The 20,315-nt window shown below is 47.7% G+C and overlaps 1 protein-coding gene and 1 pseudogene across 5 annotated transcripts in view; one reads left to right on the forward strand and one right to left on the reverse strand.

Annotated features, from left to right (window-relative positions):
- The window catches only part of B3GNTL1 (UDP-GlcNAc:betaGal beta-1,3-N-acetylglucosaminyltransferase like 1), a 129,389-nt gene that overhangs the window by 26,240 nt on the left and 82,834 nt on the right, over positions 1-20,315 (reverse strand). For all 5 annotated transcript variants that reach the window (XM_036767152.1, XM_036767151.1, XM_036767153.1 and 2 more), the window contains one exon: positions 14,056-14,124. In XM_036767152.1, the coding sequence (XP_036623047.1) occupies positions 14,056-14,124 (69 nt within the window). The remainder of the gene's footprint in view (positions 1-14,055; positions 14,125-20,315) is intronic.
- On the forward strand, positions 14,545-15,622 carry LOC118856714 (annotated as a pseudogene).

The raw sequence follows: 20,315 nt of genomic DNA on the forward strand, positions 1-20,315 counted from the left end.
ACCACCACTAGATCTGTATTTCAAAGAGATCAAAGAAAAAGGAAAAGAACCTATATGTACAAAAATATTATAGCAGCTCTTTTTGTAGTGCGAATTGAGGGGATACTCAGCAAATGGGAAATGGCTGAACAAGTTGTGGCATATGACTGTGATGGAGGACTACTGCGCTGTGGTAAATGATGAGGAGAGAGTTTCAGAAAAACATGGCAAGAGCTATACACACTGATGTAAAGTGAGAAGAACTAGGAAGTCATTGTGCACAGTAACAGCAACGTTGCAATGATGATCAACTGTGAAAGACTTGGTTACTCTGATCAATACAATGATTCAAGACAATTCCAAAGGACTCATGCTATCCACCATGAGAGAGAGAACTGATGAACTCAAATTGAAGTATAATTTCCTCTTTTTCTTGCTTTTACAAATATGGCTAATATGTTTTGCATGATTTCACATGGATAATTGATATATTGTTTGCCTTCTCAATGTGTGTGTGAGGGAATGGGAGGGAGAAAGAGAATTTGGGACTCAAAATTTAAAAAGAAAAGAATATTAAACATAAGTAACACATTTATAAACACATTTTTTAAATACAGCAGGAGAAGGTGTGGACAGGTTGTGATTTTCCCTGAAGAACTGAACTAATGAAGTCAGAGATGGAAGGATGGAAGATATCTAGAAATATCTGGAGTCAAAGAAGCATCATCTGGTAAATCTAAGGTGAAAACTGTGTAATTGAAAATTGTATTTTTATTTTCAAACTCATTTCTTTGGGCCTATTTCCTCATCTGTAAAACATGGGGATCAGACTGGATAATGATGTCATAGGATCATAATAGATATGGGCTCATTTCGCTGATGAAGAAACTGAAGACCAGAGGAAATGAATGACTTACCCAAAGTTATATATTTATTAAGCATTAGAGAAGAGATTCAGGCAAAATCCAGATCCAATATATTTTTAAATTTTAATGTCCCTTCCAGTTCTGACATTCTATGCTATCAGCAAATAGGTTTATCTTGGAATAGAAGAGACTAAAGAATAATACAGTCCTGATGGATTATATAAAATTTTTGTTGTTGTTTTTCAGTCATTTCAGTCACATCTGACTCTCTGTGACCCCAATTCTGGGGTTTTCTTGGCAAAGATACTAGAGTGAGTGGTTTGCCATATCTTTCTCCATCCTCCAGATGAGGAATTCAGGCAAACAGGGTTAAGTGACTTGTCCAGGGTCATACAGCTAGTAAGTGTCTGATTTGAACTCATGAAAATGAGTCTTCCTGATTCTAAGCCCAGTGCTTTATCCACTGCACCAAAATTAAGGATATTTACCTTACTATAGGAAGCAACTCAAGTTTTCTAGCTCTAGGTAATGTATATAGGCAAATAAACTGCATTCATAGATCTTTACAGAATATTCCATTAGAGTGTGCAACTTGAGAATTCCATTTTATTTTGTTTTATTTTTAGTTTAAGTCAAGGCAACAAGCATTTATTAAGCACGTACAACATACCAGGCACTGTGCTAAGTGATGGGGACACAAACATAAAGAAAAAGACAATCTATTCCCTCCAGGAGTTTACATTCAAATAGATGAAGACAACACAAAAAAGGAGCAGAAAAGCAAACAGGTGGGGCAGCTAGGTGGCACAGTGAGTAGAGCACTGGTCCTGGAGTCAGGAGGACCTGAGTTCAAATCTGGCCTCAGGCACTTGACACATGTACTAGCTGTGTGACTTTGGGCAAGTCACTTAACCCCAATTGCCCTGCCCAAAAAAAATACACCAAAAAAAAAAAAAAGAAAAGCAAACAGGTATGGGGATGGGGGACAGCAAGGATAAAGGCACCTAGTGAACGGTTTTCTAATTCAGAAAGTCAGGAGCAGAGCTGGAAGGGGAATGAATGCTAGTCAGTCTGTGCCTCTCCACAAAGTGGAAATCCCAGGAAGAACTTGCCAATGGTTGGCCTTATGGAAGGATAGTTAATGACAAGGCTACAAGACATCTAGATGTTCTAAATCAAGGGAGCCAAGGTACTCAGGGAAGTTCTGGGACGAGAAAGCAGCTGAGGCATGGTTTTGAGGTAGCATAATGTACTCGAAATCAGAAAGACATCGATTCAAATTTGGTCACTAATCATACTGTGACTATGGTCAAGTCATTTAACCTCTCAGACCGTTTTCTAAGACTACCAGGTAGAGACTATTTTCTGATCTGTATTAGTCAGTGGAGGTTCCAGACACCAATGGATGAACTCATGGGTCTGAATTAGCTATTTTGTGCTTGAATACTTATAGAATGAACTATTCATATTTCAAATTTTCAAACATCTACGTGTTTTTGATATGTGTGCTCTTTCCATCCATGCAGACAATAAGGTATGTAGGTCAAAAGGCATGTATGTCATCCATGTATATATCCACAGGAGTCTATCTAAATTTGGCTCATGGGGAAGCATGAATCTCTGAAATCTCACCCACCCCTCTTCAAGGGAGGCTGATTCATTCTTGGAAGGGAGCCAGGATGTTACTTGCTCTCTTCTGCTCAGAGAGTGAGTACCTGACCTAGAATTATGTCTATGTGTTCCCCTAAATATTGCTAATATAGGAGAAATGATTTTGTTCCTAGATTCAAGGTGTTTTCCCTTAAAGAGTGCTCCATGCTTATATTCTAAGGTTCTTTACCCTTTTTTACCAAATGCTAGTTCCATAAAAGATCATCACAAATACAAAATATCAAGTAAATCCATTTATCCCAGCAGACAGTAAACAGAAATCAGATAATTACAAAAACTAGAACATACTGGCCAACACAGAGAATGAAGAAGCTTTTCCAATGAAAATGAGACATCTCGGGGGCGGAGCCAAGATGGCGGCTGGAAAGCAGGGACTAGCGTGAGCTCCCTGCCGAGTCCCTCCAGAAACCTATAAAAAATGGCTCTGAACCAATTCTAGAACTGCAGAACCCACAAAACAGCAGAGGGAAGCAGGGCCCCAGCCCAGGACAGTCTGGATGGTCTCTGGGTGAGGTCTATCTCACACGGAGCTGGGAGCTGGGAGCTGGGAGCAGAGCAGAGCCCAGTGTGAGCCGCAGGGACCAACCAGACCAGGAGCTGGGCGGAATGTGCCCTGCCACCCTGAATCAGTGAGCTGCGGCAGTTACCATACTTCTCAACCCACAAACACCAAAGACAGCAGAGAAGGTTAGTGGGAAAAGCTGCAGGAGTGGAAGGAGTTCACTGTTCAGCTACCAGCCCCGGGGCAGCGGAGGTGGGGCAGTTACAGCTGCTGTTGCTTCTGGCCCCAGGCCCACCTGGTGGGAGGAATTAAGTGGCGGATCAGAGCAGGACTGCACAGCCTGCTGAAGATCTAAGCCCAGTCTGGGTTGGGGGTTCTTGGGGAAGGAGCAGTGCTGGTGTGGCAGAGCTGGCACCTCCCCCCCAAACATGGAACATAGAACTCTTTAGTCTACAAGCAGTCATATCCCGCTAAAAAACTCAAGGGTCAAGTTAGTTGGTTGGGAATATGGCCAGGCAGCGAAAACGCACCCAGATTCAGTCTCAGACTTTGGATTCTTTCTTTGGTGACAAAGAAGACCAAAACATACAGCCTGAAGAAGTTAACAAAGTCAAAGAGCTTACACCAGAAACCTCCAAGAAAAACATGAACTGGTCCCAGGCCATGGAAGAGCTCAAAAAGGATTTGGAAAAGCAAGTTAGAGAAGTAGAGGGAAAACTGGGAAGAGAAAGGAGAAGGATGTGAGAAAACCATGAAAAACAAGTCAATGACTTGCTAAAGGAGACCAAAAAAAAATACTGAAAAATATACTGAAGAAAACAACACCTTAAAAAATAGACTAACTCAAATGGCAAAAGAGCTCCAAAAAGCCAATGAGGAGAAGAATGCCTTCAAAGGCAGAATTAGCCAAATGGAAAAGGAGGTCCAAAAGACCACTGAAGAAAATACTGTCTTAAAAATTAGATTGGAGTAAGTGGAAGCTAGTGACTTTATGTGAAATCAAAATATTATAAAACAGAACCAAAGGAATGAAAAAGTGGAAGACAATGTGAAATATCTCATTGGAAAAACCACTGACCTGGAAAATAGATCCAGGAGGGAGAATTTAAAAATTATTGGACTACCTGAAAGCCATGATCAAAAAAAGAGCCTAGGTATCATCTTTCAAGAAATTATCAAGGAGAACTACCCTGATATTCTAGAGTCACAGGACAAAATAGAAATTGAAAGAATCCAGCGATCACCTCCTCAAATAGATCCCAAAAAGAAATCTCCTAGGAATATTATCGCCAAATTCCAGAGCTCCCAGATCAAGGAGAAAATACTGCAAGCAGCCAGAAAGAAACAATTTGAGCATTGTGGAAACCCAATCAGAATAACCCAAGATCTGGCAGCTTCTACATTAAGAGATTGAAGGGCTTGGGATATGACATTCCGGAGGTCAATGGAGCTAGGATTGAAACCTAGAATCACCTACCCAGCAAAACTGAGTATCATGCTCCAAGGCAAAATATGGACTTTCAATAAAATAGAGGACGTTCAAGCTTTCTCAGAGAAAAGACCAGAACTGAATAGAAAATTTGACTTTCAAACACAAGAATCAAGAGAAGCATGAAAAGGTAATCAAGAAAAAGAACAAGAAAAAGAAATTGCAAGGGACTTACTAAAGTTGAACTGTTTTGTTTACATTCCTACATGGAAAGATGACATGTATGACTCATGAGACCTCAGTATTAGGGTAGCTGAAGGGAATATGCATATATATGTTCATGGATATATATTGTTGGGATTTGGGTGGGGGTGGGACGCCGCTTAGGGCTGGGTGGAGGGTGGGGCAGGGACTACAGCTTTCCGGGTATAACGCTTTTCCGGGTATATCGCTGGGCGGTGCCGGCTTAGGATGAAGCCCGTCCATATAAGGCAATGTTATAGCTCTCGCCACTGGATTGGCTGCAATAGGTTATATAATGTACGGGGATAGGGGAAGTGAGCAGAGTCGAGCAGTCGCCGTGGAAGATGTACCAATAAAGACCGTGAGCGAGATCCTCTGGCGTTCTGTCTGGTGAATTCCGGTCTGGGTGGAGGCCAGGCCGGCCGGTGACGACCGAAGGCTCGGTGTAGGAGCAGAAGAGGTCCCCCGGGGAGGACTGCCCGCGACCCCCGGCCCAGGAAGAGGCTTAGGGCGAACGCGGCAGGTTGGCGCCCGAACAGGGACCGGCCTAGGACGGCTGGACCGTTGCAGAGTTCCGGAAGAGCCCCGGTGATAGGGGGGACTAGCCCGACTAGGGCGGACCAGACAGCTTCTCCGTGCAGGTAACGGGGGAAAGGCCCGGAGATGGGGCAAGCGCGCAGCCTCCCTTTGCTGCGGCCAGAGGATCGGGACTTATTAACTTTACAGGTCAGAACTGCTTTGTCTAAACGGGGGTTGTCCGCCTCCACGGAGCAGCTAAAGTGGCTCGTGGAAAAGTTGCTGGTGGTGGCTCCGTGGCTCATACACTCGGGGTTTCAGCCGGACCGTTTTCCGGTCTTACAGCAGCAAATGCTGTCTTATCAAAAACAGTGCCCGGGTTTTCTTCTTCCGGAGGACTTTGGCTTGATGGCCGCCATTAAGGAGTTGCTTGACCCCAGGCCTCCTCCGGACACCAGCACGGCAGAGACTCAGACGGAGACCCGGCCGCTCGGTGGGGGCCCGGGAGGGGAGACTGATCTGACTGAGGTGGTGGTAACTGGGCCAAGGCCCGCGGCCTCTGCTCCCCCGTTGTACCCTTGGGAGGATATGCGGGAGGCGGGAAATGAGCGGCCTCAGGCGGAACATACAGGACAATGGCCCCTTTTAGGGACGAAAAGACTAGTCTCGGAGAACTGCTACCACGCTTCAGGCGCAGTTCGACTTTTTGGAGCAGTGGGCGCACCCAGCAAAGATGGCGCCGGTTTCCGGCCGAGGGAGGAGTCGCGGGCGGTTCCCTCCTGCGGGGAAGGGGAGGCGCGAGGGAGGGGTGGTGTGCCAGAGGGCCGCCCACTGCCCCGCCCTCCAGAACAGGAACGCAGATCTACTTCCTCTTTTCCCCACTCTGACGGCGAAAGCGAAAGCCGCTATGAGCGGCTCAGCCCGGGGGATAGATCAGGCGGGTACCTTCCTCTGATACCTCGCGCGATCCGCGAAGCTATGCGGTCCGGAGAGGTGGTGGACTCAGAAATCTCTGAGGCATTTCCATTATTTCTGGATAATGGTACCCGAGTTTTTCAGCCCCTGCCGCTGAAGACCATTAGGGAATTTAAGCAGGCGGTGCAGGAGAATGGCCCCGCTTCCCCGTTGGCACAGCGCCTTCTTTCTAATATGACTGTCTCCACAGTCTGGACCCCGCGTGATTTCGATGACCTCGCGTTGGGGGTCCTGAGCCCTGTGGACTACACGGCGTTCCAGGCTATCAAAGAATCGGAGGCTAGAGCGCTCCAAGCGCGCACCGGGGGGCCCCCGGGGCAGGTAGACCTGTTGTTGGGCCGGGGACAATACAGTGATCCCCGGGTACAGGCCACTTTTAGTAACCAGGAGCTGGAGGATGTGCGGGTAGTACATCAACAGGCATGGCAAAGGCTGGGGCGTACCTCTGCAGGAACCCCAGCTGGCCTGGCCGATATGCGCCAGAAGCCAGGGGAGAGCGCACTTGAGTTTGCCACGCGAGTGCGGAGATACGTGGACAGCACGTTTGCAGGGCCGGGCCGGGAACTCATCATTAAGCAGATCCTCCGAGAGGGGTTCCGGGGGGAGGCAAAGACAGCTCTGGCGGCCTTGCCCCCCGACGCCACCCCGGACCAAATGATAGAAAAGGTGATGTCCCTCGCTCCTCCCTGTCCCATGGAAGTCTTGGCGACGGCCATAGAACGGGACCGGAGGGATCGCTTGAAAGAGGAGGCCGCGAGAAATGACGCCCTGGTAGAGGCTTTGAACCGCCTCGCGGTCTCCCGGGACTCCGGATCCGACCGTCGGTGCTTTAAATGTGGTCAGCTGGGTCACTTTCGGGCCCAGTGTCCACAAAGCTGCGGGTCGGGACGAGGCACCCCAAATTGCTTCCGCTGCGGAAAGCCTGGCCATATGGCGAAATTTTGCCGCTCCGACCAAAGGAACCCCACCCAGGAGTCGGGAAACGAGCACGGGGGGCCGAGAAAGCGGGCAACTCGCCCCCCCCGGGTCCAGTCCTTACGGCCCGAGACTCAACCACCCTTCCCTCGTGGGGGGCAATAGAAATCCCGGTCCAAGGGCCAGCAGGAGTGCTCCTGGCCACGGGGAACCCTTTTCAGTCTCGCTATACCGTTCCCACCCAGGTGCTGGCCCCCGGTGACCCGTTACTGGTAGTTAACCCACACCCTATTCTAGTTGATATTTTCCCAGGTGAGGTCCTCGCTCAGGCAGTGCCGTTCCAGGACACAGAGGCTGATTCTTGCCTTTGGATGGAGAAGATCACAATGGACCGCCCCATGATGATCCTCCTGGTGGAGGGACAGCCAGTGTGGGGTCTCGTAGACACGGGAGCCGATCGCTCCGCGCTGCCCCGCAACCAGTGGCCTCCTCAAATTCCACGCCGACGAGCTGGCAAGCCAGTAAAGGGAGTGGGAGGAGTAGTGGAGGCATGGGAGGCCGCCAGGCCTATGACTTGGAGACGGGACGCGCTTGAGGGCCAGTTTAGCCCTTTGTGCGTTCCCGGTCTCACCTATGCACTATGGGGTCGTGACATCCTTGCACAGCTCGAGGTTACCTTGTCCGGCCCGGATACTTTAAACTCTTGAGGGCCACTGATCGTGACACGGGCACCCCCACACCCCGAATCACTTGGACATCTACCACGCCAGTGTGGGTAGACCAGTGGCCCCTCCCGTTGCAAAAGCTCGTCGTAATGGAGGAGATTGTCCAGGGTCTGCTTACAATTCTCCTGCCTTTGTCATTAAAAAACGCGGTGGAAAAGGCCGCTGGAGACTCCTGGTGGACTTGCGGGCCATCAACCGTATTATGTTACCAATGGGGAAGCTCCAGCCCGGGCTTCCTTCTCCCACGGCCATTCCGGCTGGATGGCCTTTGGCCGTGGTGGACATAAAGGACTGCTTTTTCTCCATTCCCCTCCACCCGAAAGACACCCCCAAGTTTGCGTTCTCTCTGCCATCTACTAATGTTTCTCGTCCCCACAGGCGGTTCGAGTTCAAGGTTCTCCCGCAGGGAATGGCCAACAGCCCTACGCTGTGCCAGAGACATGTGGACGGGGTGCTGGAACCGGTCCGTCGGGACCACCCTTCAGCTCTCCTTCTTCATTATATGGATGATATCCTGGTGGCGGCGCCTACTCAGCAATTGTTGGACCCTTGCTTGAGAGATGTTCGGAGGACGCTACACCGTGCGGGCCTGTTCCTGGATCCTGAGAAGGTCCAACTTACGGTCCCGGCTAAGTATCTTGGCTCGGTGGTGGGGGAGACCTCCGTGCGGCGCCCCTTTCCTGTGCTACAGGAGGCGCGCTGCAAGACTCTTAATGATTTTCAAAAACTTGTGGGCTCGGTGCAGTGGGTCCGCTCTTATCTTCCTATTCCCCCCGGGGATATGCAACCCCTTTATGACCTTCTCAGAGGACCCACGGACCTTAAATCTCCTCGAGCTTGGACCCCTGCAGCCCGCGATGCACTGCATCGCATCATTGCTCGAGCCACGTCCGCGCTGACACGATATGAGCCAAATAAGACAGTTTATTTTAGGCCCCTGCAAGACGGCCTATTACCATGGGGTGCCTTGTATCAGGCCCATGGAGTAATTGAGTGGATCTATGTTTCAGGCGCGGCCTCCTCGCTGGAGGGGCGCTTGGACGCTTTGGCTCGCCTTGTAATAGCAGCCCGGCGTCGCTGCCTAGCGTTGCTAGGCTGTGTGCCCACCCTGGACGCACCGTACCTTGTTCCCGTCCTTCCTGAACTGATGCAGGCGTCCTGGGCGTGGGCGGTGACACTGCTTGACGTCCCGGTGGGCGGCGGCCCTTTGCCCAAACTCTTGGAGACCATCCCCCTTTTCCCCATCTCCCTCGCCCCGTCCCCGGTGAGCCCGCAACCGGTACAGGGGCCCCAGATTTTTACCGATGCTTCTAAGGACCACAGGGTGGCGCTGTATATCCCCCATTTGCAACAGTGCTTGCGACTGCGCTCTCCATATCCCTCGGTGCAGCCCAGTGAGTTGTGGGCGATCCTTCAGGCGCTCCAGTTGTTCCCTGATACGCCTATTAATGTGATTTCAGATAGCAAATATGCCGTGGAGCTTGTTTCTGGCCTCCCAGACTCCTTTATTTCTCCCGGTGTACCGCTCCACCCACTCTTTTCACAGGTCCAACAGGCTCTGCAGACTCGTTCGGCCCGCGTTTACCTCCTCCATGTCCACTCTCACCGGACGACCGCGGGCCCCATCTATTCGGGGAATGCTGTTGTGGACACCGCCCGCCGCCTGAGACTTTCCTTGCTGTCGCGGATGAGGTTTCCGAAGATCCGGCCCAATTGGCCCATTCCCGTTGGCACCTCTCCGCCCGATCTCTCCGTCATCTGTACGGAATATCTCGACAGCAGGCCAGAGACATTGTCAAAGCTTGTGCCTCTTGCGCCCCCTTTCAGCCCCGCATCCCGGAAAGAGCTCGCAACCCCAGAGGGGACAGTTCTAACGCTCTCTGGCAGATGGACATGACGCACATTGGCTCCCGGGTTCTCCACGTCTCAGTGGACACGTTTTCGGGATTTATCAGCGCCTCCTTTCAGCCTGGGGAGACGGCCCGCTGTGTTATTGCTCACCTCTACCAGGCGTTCGCACACATCGGCGTTCCTACGGAGATCAAGACGGACAATGGCCCTGCCTATGTCGCAAAGGCCTTCGAGGACTTCTGCCCCATGTGCCCGACACCTGGACTTCGCCTGCTCTGGGGGTTCCTCATCGTTCACCGGGAGCGGCGGTTCTCTCTTGGGAGAAAGAGGGAGAAAATTGGACCTTGACTCCTTAGATTGTTCCCCCCCAGGACGTTTGCGTCCAACCCCCTTTCCTCTGGCTCCTCATCAACGCATCTCTCTCCGACCCCCTTCTCAACTGTTCAAAGGTTGAATGTTCTGGAATGGCTCCTTTGCGCCGACTGCGGTGGTGGTCCGCGCCCCCGAATTCGTCCCCATCCCTCTGTCCTCTCAGAATCCGGCTGCGCCCCCCCGTTCCCCGTTACCGCCAGGGAGGAGAAAACAGCGTAAGCCGCGGGCGGTGGGGGTGATTCTCCTCGTGGTGGGACTCCTTATCAGCTTAGTGGCTTCTCTCGCCTCCCTTGGCCTTACCGCGACGGCCATGGCTGGCTCTGCGGTCACGGCCGAGGCCCTCAACAACGCCACCGCCCAGACAGCGCAGGCCCTGCAGACTGTGGAGACATCCCTCCTCCATCTTCGGGGAGGACTGCTCACCCTGAACACGCGCCTCGATCTGGTCGTGGAGCGGTTGGACTCCTTTGTAGATCACTCTTGTCGTCGTCGCGTGGGCGAAGGCCTCTGTGTGACGAATGCCCCTTATTCTAACTCCTCTATCGCGGCCGAGCTCAGCCGCAACCTTTCCCGGGCCCTGACCGGGACCTGGGATGAGGATTTTTGGGACACGCTGCACAACCTTCGGCGGGAGTACCAGGCCATCAATGGCACTAGGGTCTCCCCATGGGTCCCGCCCAACCTCTCCTCCTGGTGGCCTTCTTGGCTTTCAGGTCCGTGGTCCTCCTGGTGGCCCTACCTGGCTGCTGCGGCGGCCTTCCTCGCCCTGCTTATTGCGGTCCGCGTTCTTTGCGCCCGCATCTCCCTGCTTTCTCGCCGCCAGCGGGTTGGTTACCGCGCCCTGCGGGCCGTAGGTGTGGGGGAGGACCCCTCAGGTTGGTTGGATCTTGATTCCGCTTTGTGAGCACTGCCCTATGTTTCCCCTTCTTCCTTTTAATTTTAGTTTAAGGGGTGAATTGTTGGGATTTGGGTGGGGGTGGGACGCCGCTTAGGGCTGGGTGGAGGGTGGGGCAGGGACTACAGCTTTCCGGGTATAACGCTTTTCCGGGTATATCGCTGGGCGGTGCCGGCTTAGGATGAAGCCCGTCCATATAAGGCAATGTTATAGCTCTCGCCACTGGATTGGCTGCAATAGGTTATATAATGTACGGGGATAGGGGAAGTGAGCAGAGTCGAGCAGTCGCCGTGGAAGATGTACCAATAAAGACCGTGAGCGAGATCCTCTGGCGTTCTGTCTGGTGAATTCCGGTCTGGGTGGAGGCCAGGCCGGCCGGTGACGACCGAAGGCTCGGTGTAGGAGCAGAAGAGGTCCCCCGGGGAGGACTGCCCGCGACCCCCGGCCCAGGAAGAGGCTTAGGGGGAACGCGGCAATATATAAGTGAATGTGTATGTATGTATATATCTATGTGTGTGTATATAGATATAGATATATATATATATAGAGAGAGAGAGGACACAGGGTGAGTTGAAGATGAAGGGATGATATCTAAAAGAAATAAAATGAAATTAAGGGATGAGAGAGGAACATACTGAGAGGGGGAGATAGGGAGAGATAGAATGGGGGGGAATTATCTCGCATAAAGGTGGCAAGAGGAAGCAGTTCTGTGGGAGGAGGGGAAAGGGCAGGTGAGGGGGGAATGAGTGAACCTTGCTCTCATCAGATTTGGTCTGTGGAGGGAATACCATACATACCCAATTGGGTATCTTACCCCACAGGAAAGAAGAGGGAAGAAGATAAAAAAAAAGGGAGGGATGATGGAGGGGAGGGCAGATGGGCGTGGAGGTAATCAAAAACAAACACTTTCGAAAGGGGACAGGGTCAAGGGAGAAAATCCAATAAAGGGGGATGGGTTGGGAAGGAGCAAAATATAGTTAGTCTTTCACAACATGAGTATTGTGGAAGGGTTATACATAATGATACACATGTGGCCTATGTTGAATTGCTTGACTTCTTAGGGAGGGTGGGAAGGGAAGAGGGGAGAGAATTTGGAACTCAAAGGTTTAAAAACTGATCTTCAAAAACAACAAAAAAAAGTTTTTGCATGCAGCTAGAAAATAAGATACACAGGCAATGGGGTGTAGAAATTTATCTTGCCCTACAAGAAAGGAAGGGAAAAGGGGATGGGAGGGGAGTGGGGTGACAGAGGGGAGGGCTGACTGGGGAACAGGGCAACCAGAATATACGCCATCTTGGAGTGGGGGGGAGGGTAGAAATGGGGAGAAAATTTGTAATTCAAACTCTTGTGAAAATCAATGCTGAAAACTAAATATGTTAAATAAATAAATTTAAATTAAAAAAAAAAAGAAAATGAGACATCTCAGCTCAACTGAGAGAGTCTCCAATGTCACTCAAGAGGCAATTCCTCAAAGTCTCTAGGGAGGAAAGCTGAAATCAGGGACATGCTTCTTTCCAGTTTTCTCCCCAGAGAGGCTCTGGAGCCACATGTATTTAAGCAAGATGAAAAAAGTAGGACTCTTTTCTCCCCAGCTCCTGAATGAACTCTGTACCTTGGGCAGGCATATAGAGTCCAGCCATCATCATCTCCACCAATGAAAAGAGTCTCAGGTAAATCACTTAGGCTTGAACACAGATAGTAGACTATGTCCCTCCCCATTTCAACCCAATCTCCAGTTTCCAGAATAATGTTTCTAAAGCTCAAGTCTGACCATGTCACTAGGGAAATTTATTTTTTAAAAATTGTAAGGTTGACATTTGTTAAATTAATACTGAATCATAAAGGACATTATTTTTAATCATCAAAGAAACTAAAACTAATTTTTTAAAATGAATAACTAAACTTTACTTAAAATTCACACTCAAAAATGAAACATACAATAACATTTTTTAAGCAGTAGGGGTGCCTAGGCACACTTTATTCAAGTCTATTGGGTGCACTATAGCAGGACTGGAATGGGTAGAGGAGGGCAGAGTAAGGAAGCCCTTCTTTACTTATGTACTATTTATTTTCATTTAATAAAAAAAAGTAGACAGTTTTGCTTGGGAAACTGACTCCACTGATCCTGTAACTGAGACCTTATTTAACTCTCAACATTCTCAGTATTAAATACAGGCCACTCATTTCTTTGGCCTCTTTGGACCAACACTGTAAGAATATACTAGGCATTATATTAACTAAAACATACTGCTTCCATAACTTTTAGTCTATGCATCCACAAGAGTCCCTAGAACGAAACATTAACTCACAGGTCATCCAAACAAGCCCCAGGATACTTTAATGACATCAAATGTGTGGCAGAATCAGTGAAAAGAATCTGGGGGTAAAAAGTTCTGTATCATTTGCTCCAAACCAAGATAGCTTTTGTTTTGTAGCTAGTCAATGTAACAGGAGTCTAAAGCACTATTTTTTCCTGGAGCTGAAGCTGAATGGATTTCATACTACCAACTGCAGCAACAATTTGGCTAGCAGCTGTTGTGGGGTGTAAGACCCAACAAGACCAACAACAGCTTTCAGCACAGGTTCTTTGATCTGCTTTACTAAAGAAAGTAACTTTAAGGGGTTAACAATCTCACTTTAATCCAACATACAAATATAACTCACTTAGTTCAGGAGGAAAAGCCAGCACCCTGAACTTCAGAGCAAAATACAAGCATTACAAACATACACAATATAAACAGACCAAATCACAATTCATAGTTACCAGGAAAGCATCAACATCTGGGTTCACAAGCCGGGAGGCTCTTAAAGCGGCTGCCCAGAGTCCCACGCCACTCTTCCAGTGACTGAGAGCCCCAAGGGAGAACGCCAACCTCTGGGTTTATATATCTTGTTCAGGGTCACATGGCTTCTGATATCAAATATGTGACTCTGCCCATGTAAACTAGGCTTTCCCTTGAGGCAAGGAGGTCATCAAAGACTCCTAATTTAATCAAAGAAACAAAGGCCAAACTCTTCAAGGGCACTTGATTAAATAAGTGCTGAAAGTCCACCTTAATTACTGATACACCAATGAAAGCCAGAATGGAGGAAATGATGAACATTTATTACAAACCTTAGAGTCTTCATAAGAGTAGAAGCCTTTCTTGATCTTGTTTTCATCAACATCACAGAATGCAACAACCTAAGGAGAAGATAATATGATGAAATAAGGCAGATCTGCAGGCACTGGAGCCGCAGCTGGCGCGGGAGCTGCCGTGGGAGTCTGAGCCCTGGCCGCTGCTGCAGCCGCCACCTCCAGGCAGGGAACCTGGCCCTTTTGTTGCCCCTCGCAGACACCGCCCCCCCCCCCCCCCCCCCCCCCCCCCCCCCCCGCCCCAGCCCTTGGGCCGCGGAGGGAAGCAGCAAGAAGGCGGGCGCACACCCGGGTCTCCAGTGTGCCCGTAGCCAGGGCCCCCGCGGGTGGGCAGAGTCACCGCGCGCCCCCGGCTGACAGCGGCCGCGGGAGCGGGGATCGGCGGGGCCGTCGCGGCTGCAGCACCTGCGGAGCGCCGGTGGGCTGCCGGGAGGGCCCTGGCCGGGCAGAGGCCCTGGCTGGCTCCCGCTGGGCCACCTCCCCTTCGCTGCAGCCGTCGGTGGAAGATGTCTCAGGAGAGGCCTAAGTTCTACCGGCAGGAGCTGAACAAGACCATCTGGGAGGCGCCGGAGCGCTACCAGAACCTGTCCCTGTAGGCTCAGGCGCCTATGGGTCCGTGTGTGCCGCTTTTGACAAAAAAACAGGATTACGTGTAGCAGTGAAGAAGTTATCCAGACCATTTCAGTCCATCATCCATGCAAAAAGGACTTACAGGGAATTGCGGTTACTTAAACATATGAAACATGAAAATGTGATTGGCCTGTTAGATGTTTTCACACCAGCAAAGTCTCTGGAGGAATTCAATGATGTGTATCTGGTGACACATCTCATGGGGGCGGATCTGAACAATATTGTGAAATGTCAAAAGCTCACTGATGACCATGTACAGTTCCTTATCTACCAGATTCTCCGGGGCCTAAAGTATATTCATTCAGCTGACATTATACACAGACCTGAAACCTAGTAACTTAGCTGTGAATGAAGACTGTGAGCTTAATGAAATGACAGGCTACGTGTCCACCAGGTGGTACAGGGCTCCTGAAATCATGCTGAACTGAATGCATTACAACCAAACAGTTGATATTTGGTCAGTGGGATGCATAATGGCGGAGCTGTTGACTGGAAGGACACTGTTTCCGAGTCATTTTAAGACTCGTTGGAACCCCAGGGGCTGAGCTTTTGAAGAAAATCTCTTCAGAGTCTGCAAGAAATTATATTCAATCTTTGACCCAGATGCCGAAGATGAACTTTGCAAATGTGTTTATTGGTGCCAATCCATTGGCTGTTGATCTGCTGGAGAAGATGCTTGTGTTGGACTCAGATAAGAGAATTACAGCAGCTCAAGCCCTTGCCCATGGCTACTTTGCCCAGTACCATGATCCTGATGATGAACCAGTTGCAGACCCCTATGACCAGTCCTTTGAAAGCAGGGATCTCCTGATAGATGAATGGAAAAGCCTGACCTACGATGAAGTTATTAGCTTTGTGCCACCACCCCTCGACCAAGAAGAGATGGAGTCCTGAAAACCTGGTTTCTGTTCTGTTGATCGCACGTCACTGTGAGGGAAAGGCCTTTTCATGGGAACTCTCCAAAATATCATTCAAGTGCCTCTTGTTGCAAAGATTCTCCATGGTAGAAGGGTGTGTGTGCGTGTGTGTTCACGTGTGCGTGTTTGCCTGTATACATGTGCGGCGAGCTGAGCGAGAGAAGCGTGAGGGAGCTATTTATATGGTGACTTTCTGTAAACATAGCCTCTGCTTCAGTCCCTCTGGGGAAAATTCAATCCAGGCATCTTGGTTGCCATGTTGCTGGGGTGTAGTAGATGTGAAGCCAAAAAAATCCACAAACATCCCAGATCCTGGGCTTACTTGTCACCGCCATTATGTGGGCTCTTCTATGAAGCAACTGGAAAGATGGTGGTGATGATTTCTTGCTCGCCTGCAACATCCCTCTCCTGGCTCCATAGAGACAAAGGGGCCAGGGTTGTTTGGTTGGCTGCCCGAAAACCTGAAGCCTTTGTCCACAATGTATACAGCAGGAAGAACCAACTCATGTCTGTACACTAACATGTGGAATGATAGCCTGGCATGGTCCTCACCCTGTGACAGGTTTGTATGAAATTGTAAATATGTTTGTGCCTTATATATGAAGAGAGAAGAACATTTGGGGAGTCGAGGGAACCTAGCAGACTGGTGTTTCTGAGCCACTTACGTGGAGGGGGCTTCAGGGGGGCCACACGTATATGAACCCATTTAACAGGTGAGCCTTCAGAGGCAGCTTCGTGTATGCATGTGTGTGCGCGTGTGTGCGTGTCTCTTTCTTCCTGTATTCAGTGTTGCCGTTTCTGTCTGCTCCTTCTCACCTTTGGCTCAGGGGCCTCCCAGAGTCGAATGCAGGTTCTAGTCTGTGTGCATCCTGTGTGCTCTTTATTCCTAGCTTTTTGTGCATGCAGAGCTGCTTGTCAAGTCCCTGGGACAGTGGGGAGAGGCCCTGGTGCAGAGCAGGTTGGGCAGTGAAGAGCTGAGCAATCCAGTTCAGACCCTCTTTCACCTCAGCTGACTTGATAGGAAAAGTCTCACCAGCCTTTGTCCTCAGTCTCCCAGCGCTATTCAATATGTGTATACTGGATATCATCCTAGGTGCTTTAGATGGGAAAACAATGAAGAAATGGGATTGATGAGTGTATCTCTTTTTTTCCTTATCATCATGGTTTTCAAAGAGACTCTTTTGCTGGGCTCTGGTGGGCAAGGTCAGGACTTTTCCCAGGATCATCCCAGATTTTGGAAAGTTGGAAGTTCTATTCACACTCAGCCACCAGTTCTTAGAAATACTGAAGATCAAAACAAAGAATAAAAGTGCATGAGGCCAGAAACCCTTTTATTCTGTCTCTTTCTAAATACAGAGAAATTTATTGAGGTGTCTTTCTTTCTCTTGAAGAAGGATCTATTGGCAGCTTGGCATTACTCTTCTCTCACCTAGAGAAATAGGGAAAAGGGCTTGGGAGAAACAAATTTCGTTTCAGTATTGTCTGTATTGCGGGGATCCTTTGGGAATGTGATTCCTGTTTTTGGTGGGGAAGAAAGGCAGATTATTTCAATATGTTGAATATTCAACCTTCCCCTTCTGAAATCCTCTCATTATTGGTATCACGAAGAGTTGTTTTCAAAGTTTTGGAGATTTTATGCATCTTGTGTTACTTATGGGCCCACACATTCATGGCTCTTCTGGAGTGAAAAAGAGCAAAGCACATGCAGAGAATGAGAGTCAGGTGGGTTGGACCAGGTGGTTTGAGTTCATCATCTCAGTAGAGTGGAATGCAGCCCAGAGGCCTGTGAGAGAATCAGTCCCCTCTGAGTGACTGAGGGCTGGAGGGAAAGAGAAAGACAGCTTGACCGGGCTTCCCACACACCCCGTAGAGGAAGTTAACGAAAGATGCCCTCCCTGCTCTCTCGGATGTGAAGGTCAGCTCCTCATAGAAAAATGTAATTATCTCCTCTGTTATCCACAGCAAGATGAATTTTATTAGCCATTTTGGTGCAAATGCTAGTGTAATTTCCTACAGAAATACTGCTCAGATTTTTTTTAATTAAGGTTTCTGCATGTGTGCCCACATGTGTTGAGAGACTGCATGTCCCAGAAGCCTGGACCTTAACAGGACCTTGCTGAAGAGCTCCTTGGTTTCTGAGCATCATCGCTCCTATCTCCCAAGTCCTCTGAAGAGGACACCCTGGGGTGATAAAACAAGGGAGAGACTACTCTTTGATTTGTATCCATGAACTTTTGCTGTAATCAGTTCCACCATATAGGATGTCACACAATACCACTGGTTAAAATAAAGCCTATTTTTCAAGTTTAAAAAAAATATGATGAAATAAAAATTTAGAGCAACTCAAGTAGCAATCCATCAAGGACCTTGGACTACTGTTTTTCTTACAATGTACTGCTAATTCAACAGCAATAACTGCAACTGCCAAGGATCTTAAATTTCATCATTTACATTCCCTGAATATTCCATTAGCAGTGAACAACAACAATGTGTTTCTCTTATATTTAATTCTTTTGGTCATATTAGACTAATCCCTTAATAAATCGGGATAATCTTCAGCTGAACCTGAAGGAAGCTGGAAGTTGGAGATAAGGAGGGAGATATTTCCAGGCATGGAGAATAACTAATGAAAATACCCAGTTAAGAGATAGAATGTTGTGTTGTGTTTGACACAGAATTTAATGGGTTAGGAAACCTTCAAATCTCTGGCCTGGTGACCAGAGGTGACTCTGGTTATGAATGCTGAGTTTTCATGATTTAATAATCTGTATTGCAGAGAAAAGAACCCATATGGATTCAGGTAAAATTCACCCTGGGCTAAAAACTGTAATGTACTACTTTATCTGCTATAGCTTGGTTGCTTCAACAAAAGGCAGGGTAATCTTCACTCTCAATCTCCCAATGTGAGAGAAGGGAGTGGGTAGAAGGAGAAGGTAGTGGTCAAAAAGAAGGCTTCATGAAAAACCTACTGCATGGGAAGAGATAGGTATGGTCTATGAGGAATTGGCTTCTACTATTCTCCATTATTCCATTCTCCAGAATGGAAGAAGGGAATGTCCTCCCCAGCAAAATTTTGTTGCATAAGACTTGCACATTACACTTTGGGGGAAAGGGTGTAGGGTTTAGGGAGGAACCCCACTTCTGATTTCCTTGGTACAGGAAATGACTTCAACAAATGTAGATCAGTACCTGCTACACAGTTTTATCTTAGGGGATACTGAAAGGTTAGACAACATGGCCAGGGTCACACAGCCAGTACATGACAAAGGATCGACTTGAACCCAAGTCTTCCTGACTCAAAGCTTGACTTTAAGTCATTTAAGGAATGAAGTGCCCACTACATGCAGAGACATAATTTTTTTTCCTTCATGTGAATTTCATTACTTTCTCTAGTTATACAATGTTTTGGTAGTCTAATTAGATGTAGACATTTTTATTATATTGGCTCAAACTATGCACGAGCAATTAATATTTCTCCAATTATTTAGGTCTGTTGCTATTTCTAGAAAGTATTTTATAGGTGTATTTCTATCATTTTTGTTTCATAGGAGGCAGTCTACCAAATATGAAATTTCTTTTTCTACCTCTTTTTCTTACTGACTAAGGTGCTGATAATTTGTTTAGATTTATTTTAGATCCTGTAATTTTGTTGAAATTTTTGTTTCAATTGATTTTTCAGTTGACACTCTAGGATTTTCTCAGTATAATATTCTATCATTTGCAAAAAGAAATGATGTTTCATCTTTACCTATGTTTATTTCTTCAATCTGTTTTTCATATTGCCATGGTTAGCATTTTTATCAATGTCATGTATTAGTAATGACAATGAATATCTTTGCTTCACCTCTGATCATATTGGAAAGGACTTTATCACCATTATATATAATGCTAATTCTTAGTTTTAGATATATTTAGATATATACTATTTAATATGTTGGCAGCTAGGTGGAGCAGCAGTGGATAGAGTGCTGGCCCTGGAATAAGGAGGACCTGAGTTCAAATCTGAACTCAGACACAAGCTATGTGACTGTGGACAAATCATTTAACCCTGTTTGCCTTGGTTTTCTCATCTGTAAAATGAGTTGGAGAAGGAAATGGGAAATCACTCTAGTATCTTTGCCAAAAAAACAAAACAAAACACCAAAAAAGGGTTACAAAGAGTCTGATACAACTGAAACGACTAAACATCATTATTTTTTTTGTTTTTGTTATAAATATGGTCAATTATGCTTATAGTATTGTGCATTCTTGGTATTAACATGATGCAGAGTGTATAATTTGTGTGATATGTTGCTGTATTCCTACGTTTTTAATAGGAATTGGTGTTTACTTTGTCAAAAGCCTTTTATACATTTATTGACATATTCACAGGCTTTTGTTGTTTTTGTTATACATATGGTCAATTATAGTTATAGGTTTCCTAATATTGAACAGCCCTGCATTCTTTTTTTTCTTTTTTTTAAATTTAATTTATTTAATATATTTAGTTTTCAGTATTGATTTTCACAAGAGTTTGAATTACAAATTTTCTCCCCATTTCCACTCTCCCCCCCACTCCAAGATGGCGTACACTCTGGTTGCCCTGTTCCCCGGTCAGCCCTCCCCTCTGTCACCCCACTCCCCTCCCATTCCCTTTTCCCTTCCCCTCTTGTAGGGCAAGATAAATTTCTACACCCCATTGCCTGTGTATCT

This window comes from Trichosurus vulpecula, chromosome 7 (genome assembly GCF_011100635.1).
Source record: "Trichosurus vulpecula isolate mTriVul1 chromosome 7, mTriVul1.pri, whole genome shotgun sequence".
NCBI classification, from domain to species: domain Eukaryota; kingdom Metazoa; phylum Chordata; class Mammalia; order Diprotodontia; family Phalangeridae; genus Trichosurus; species Trichosurus vulpecula.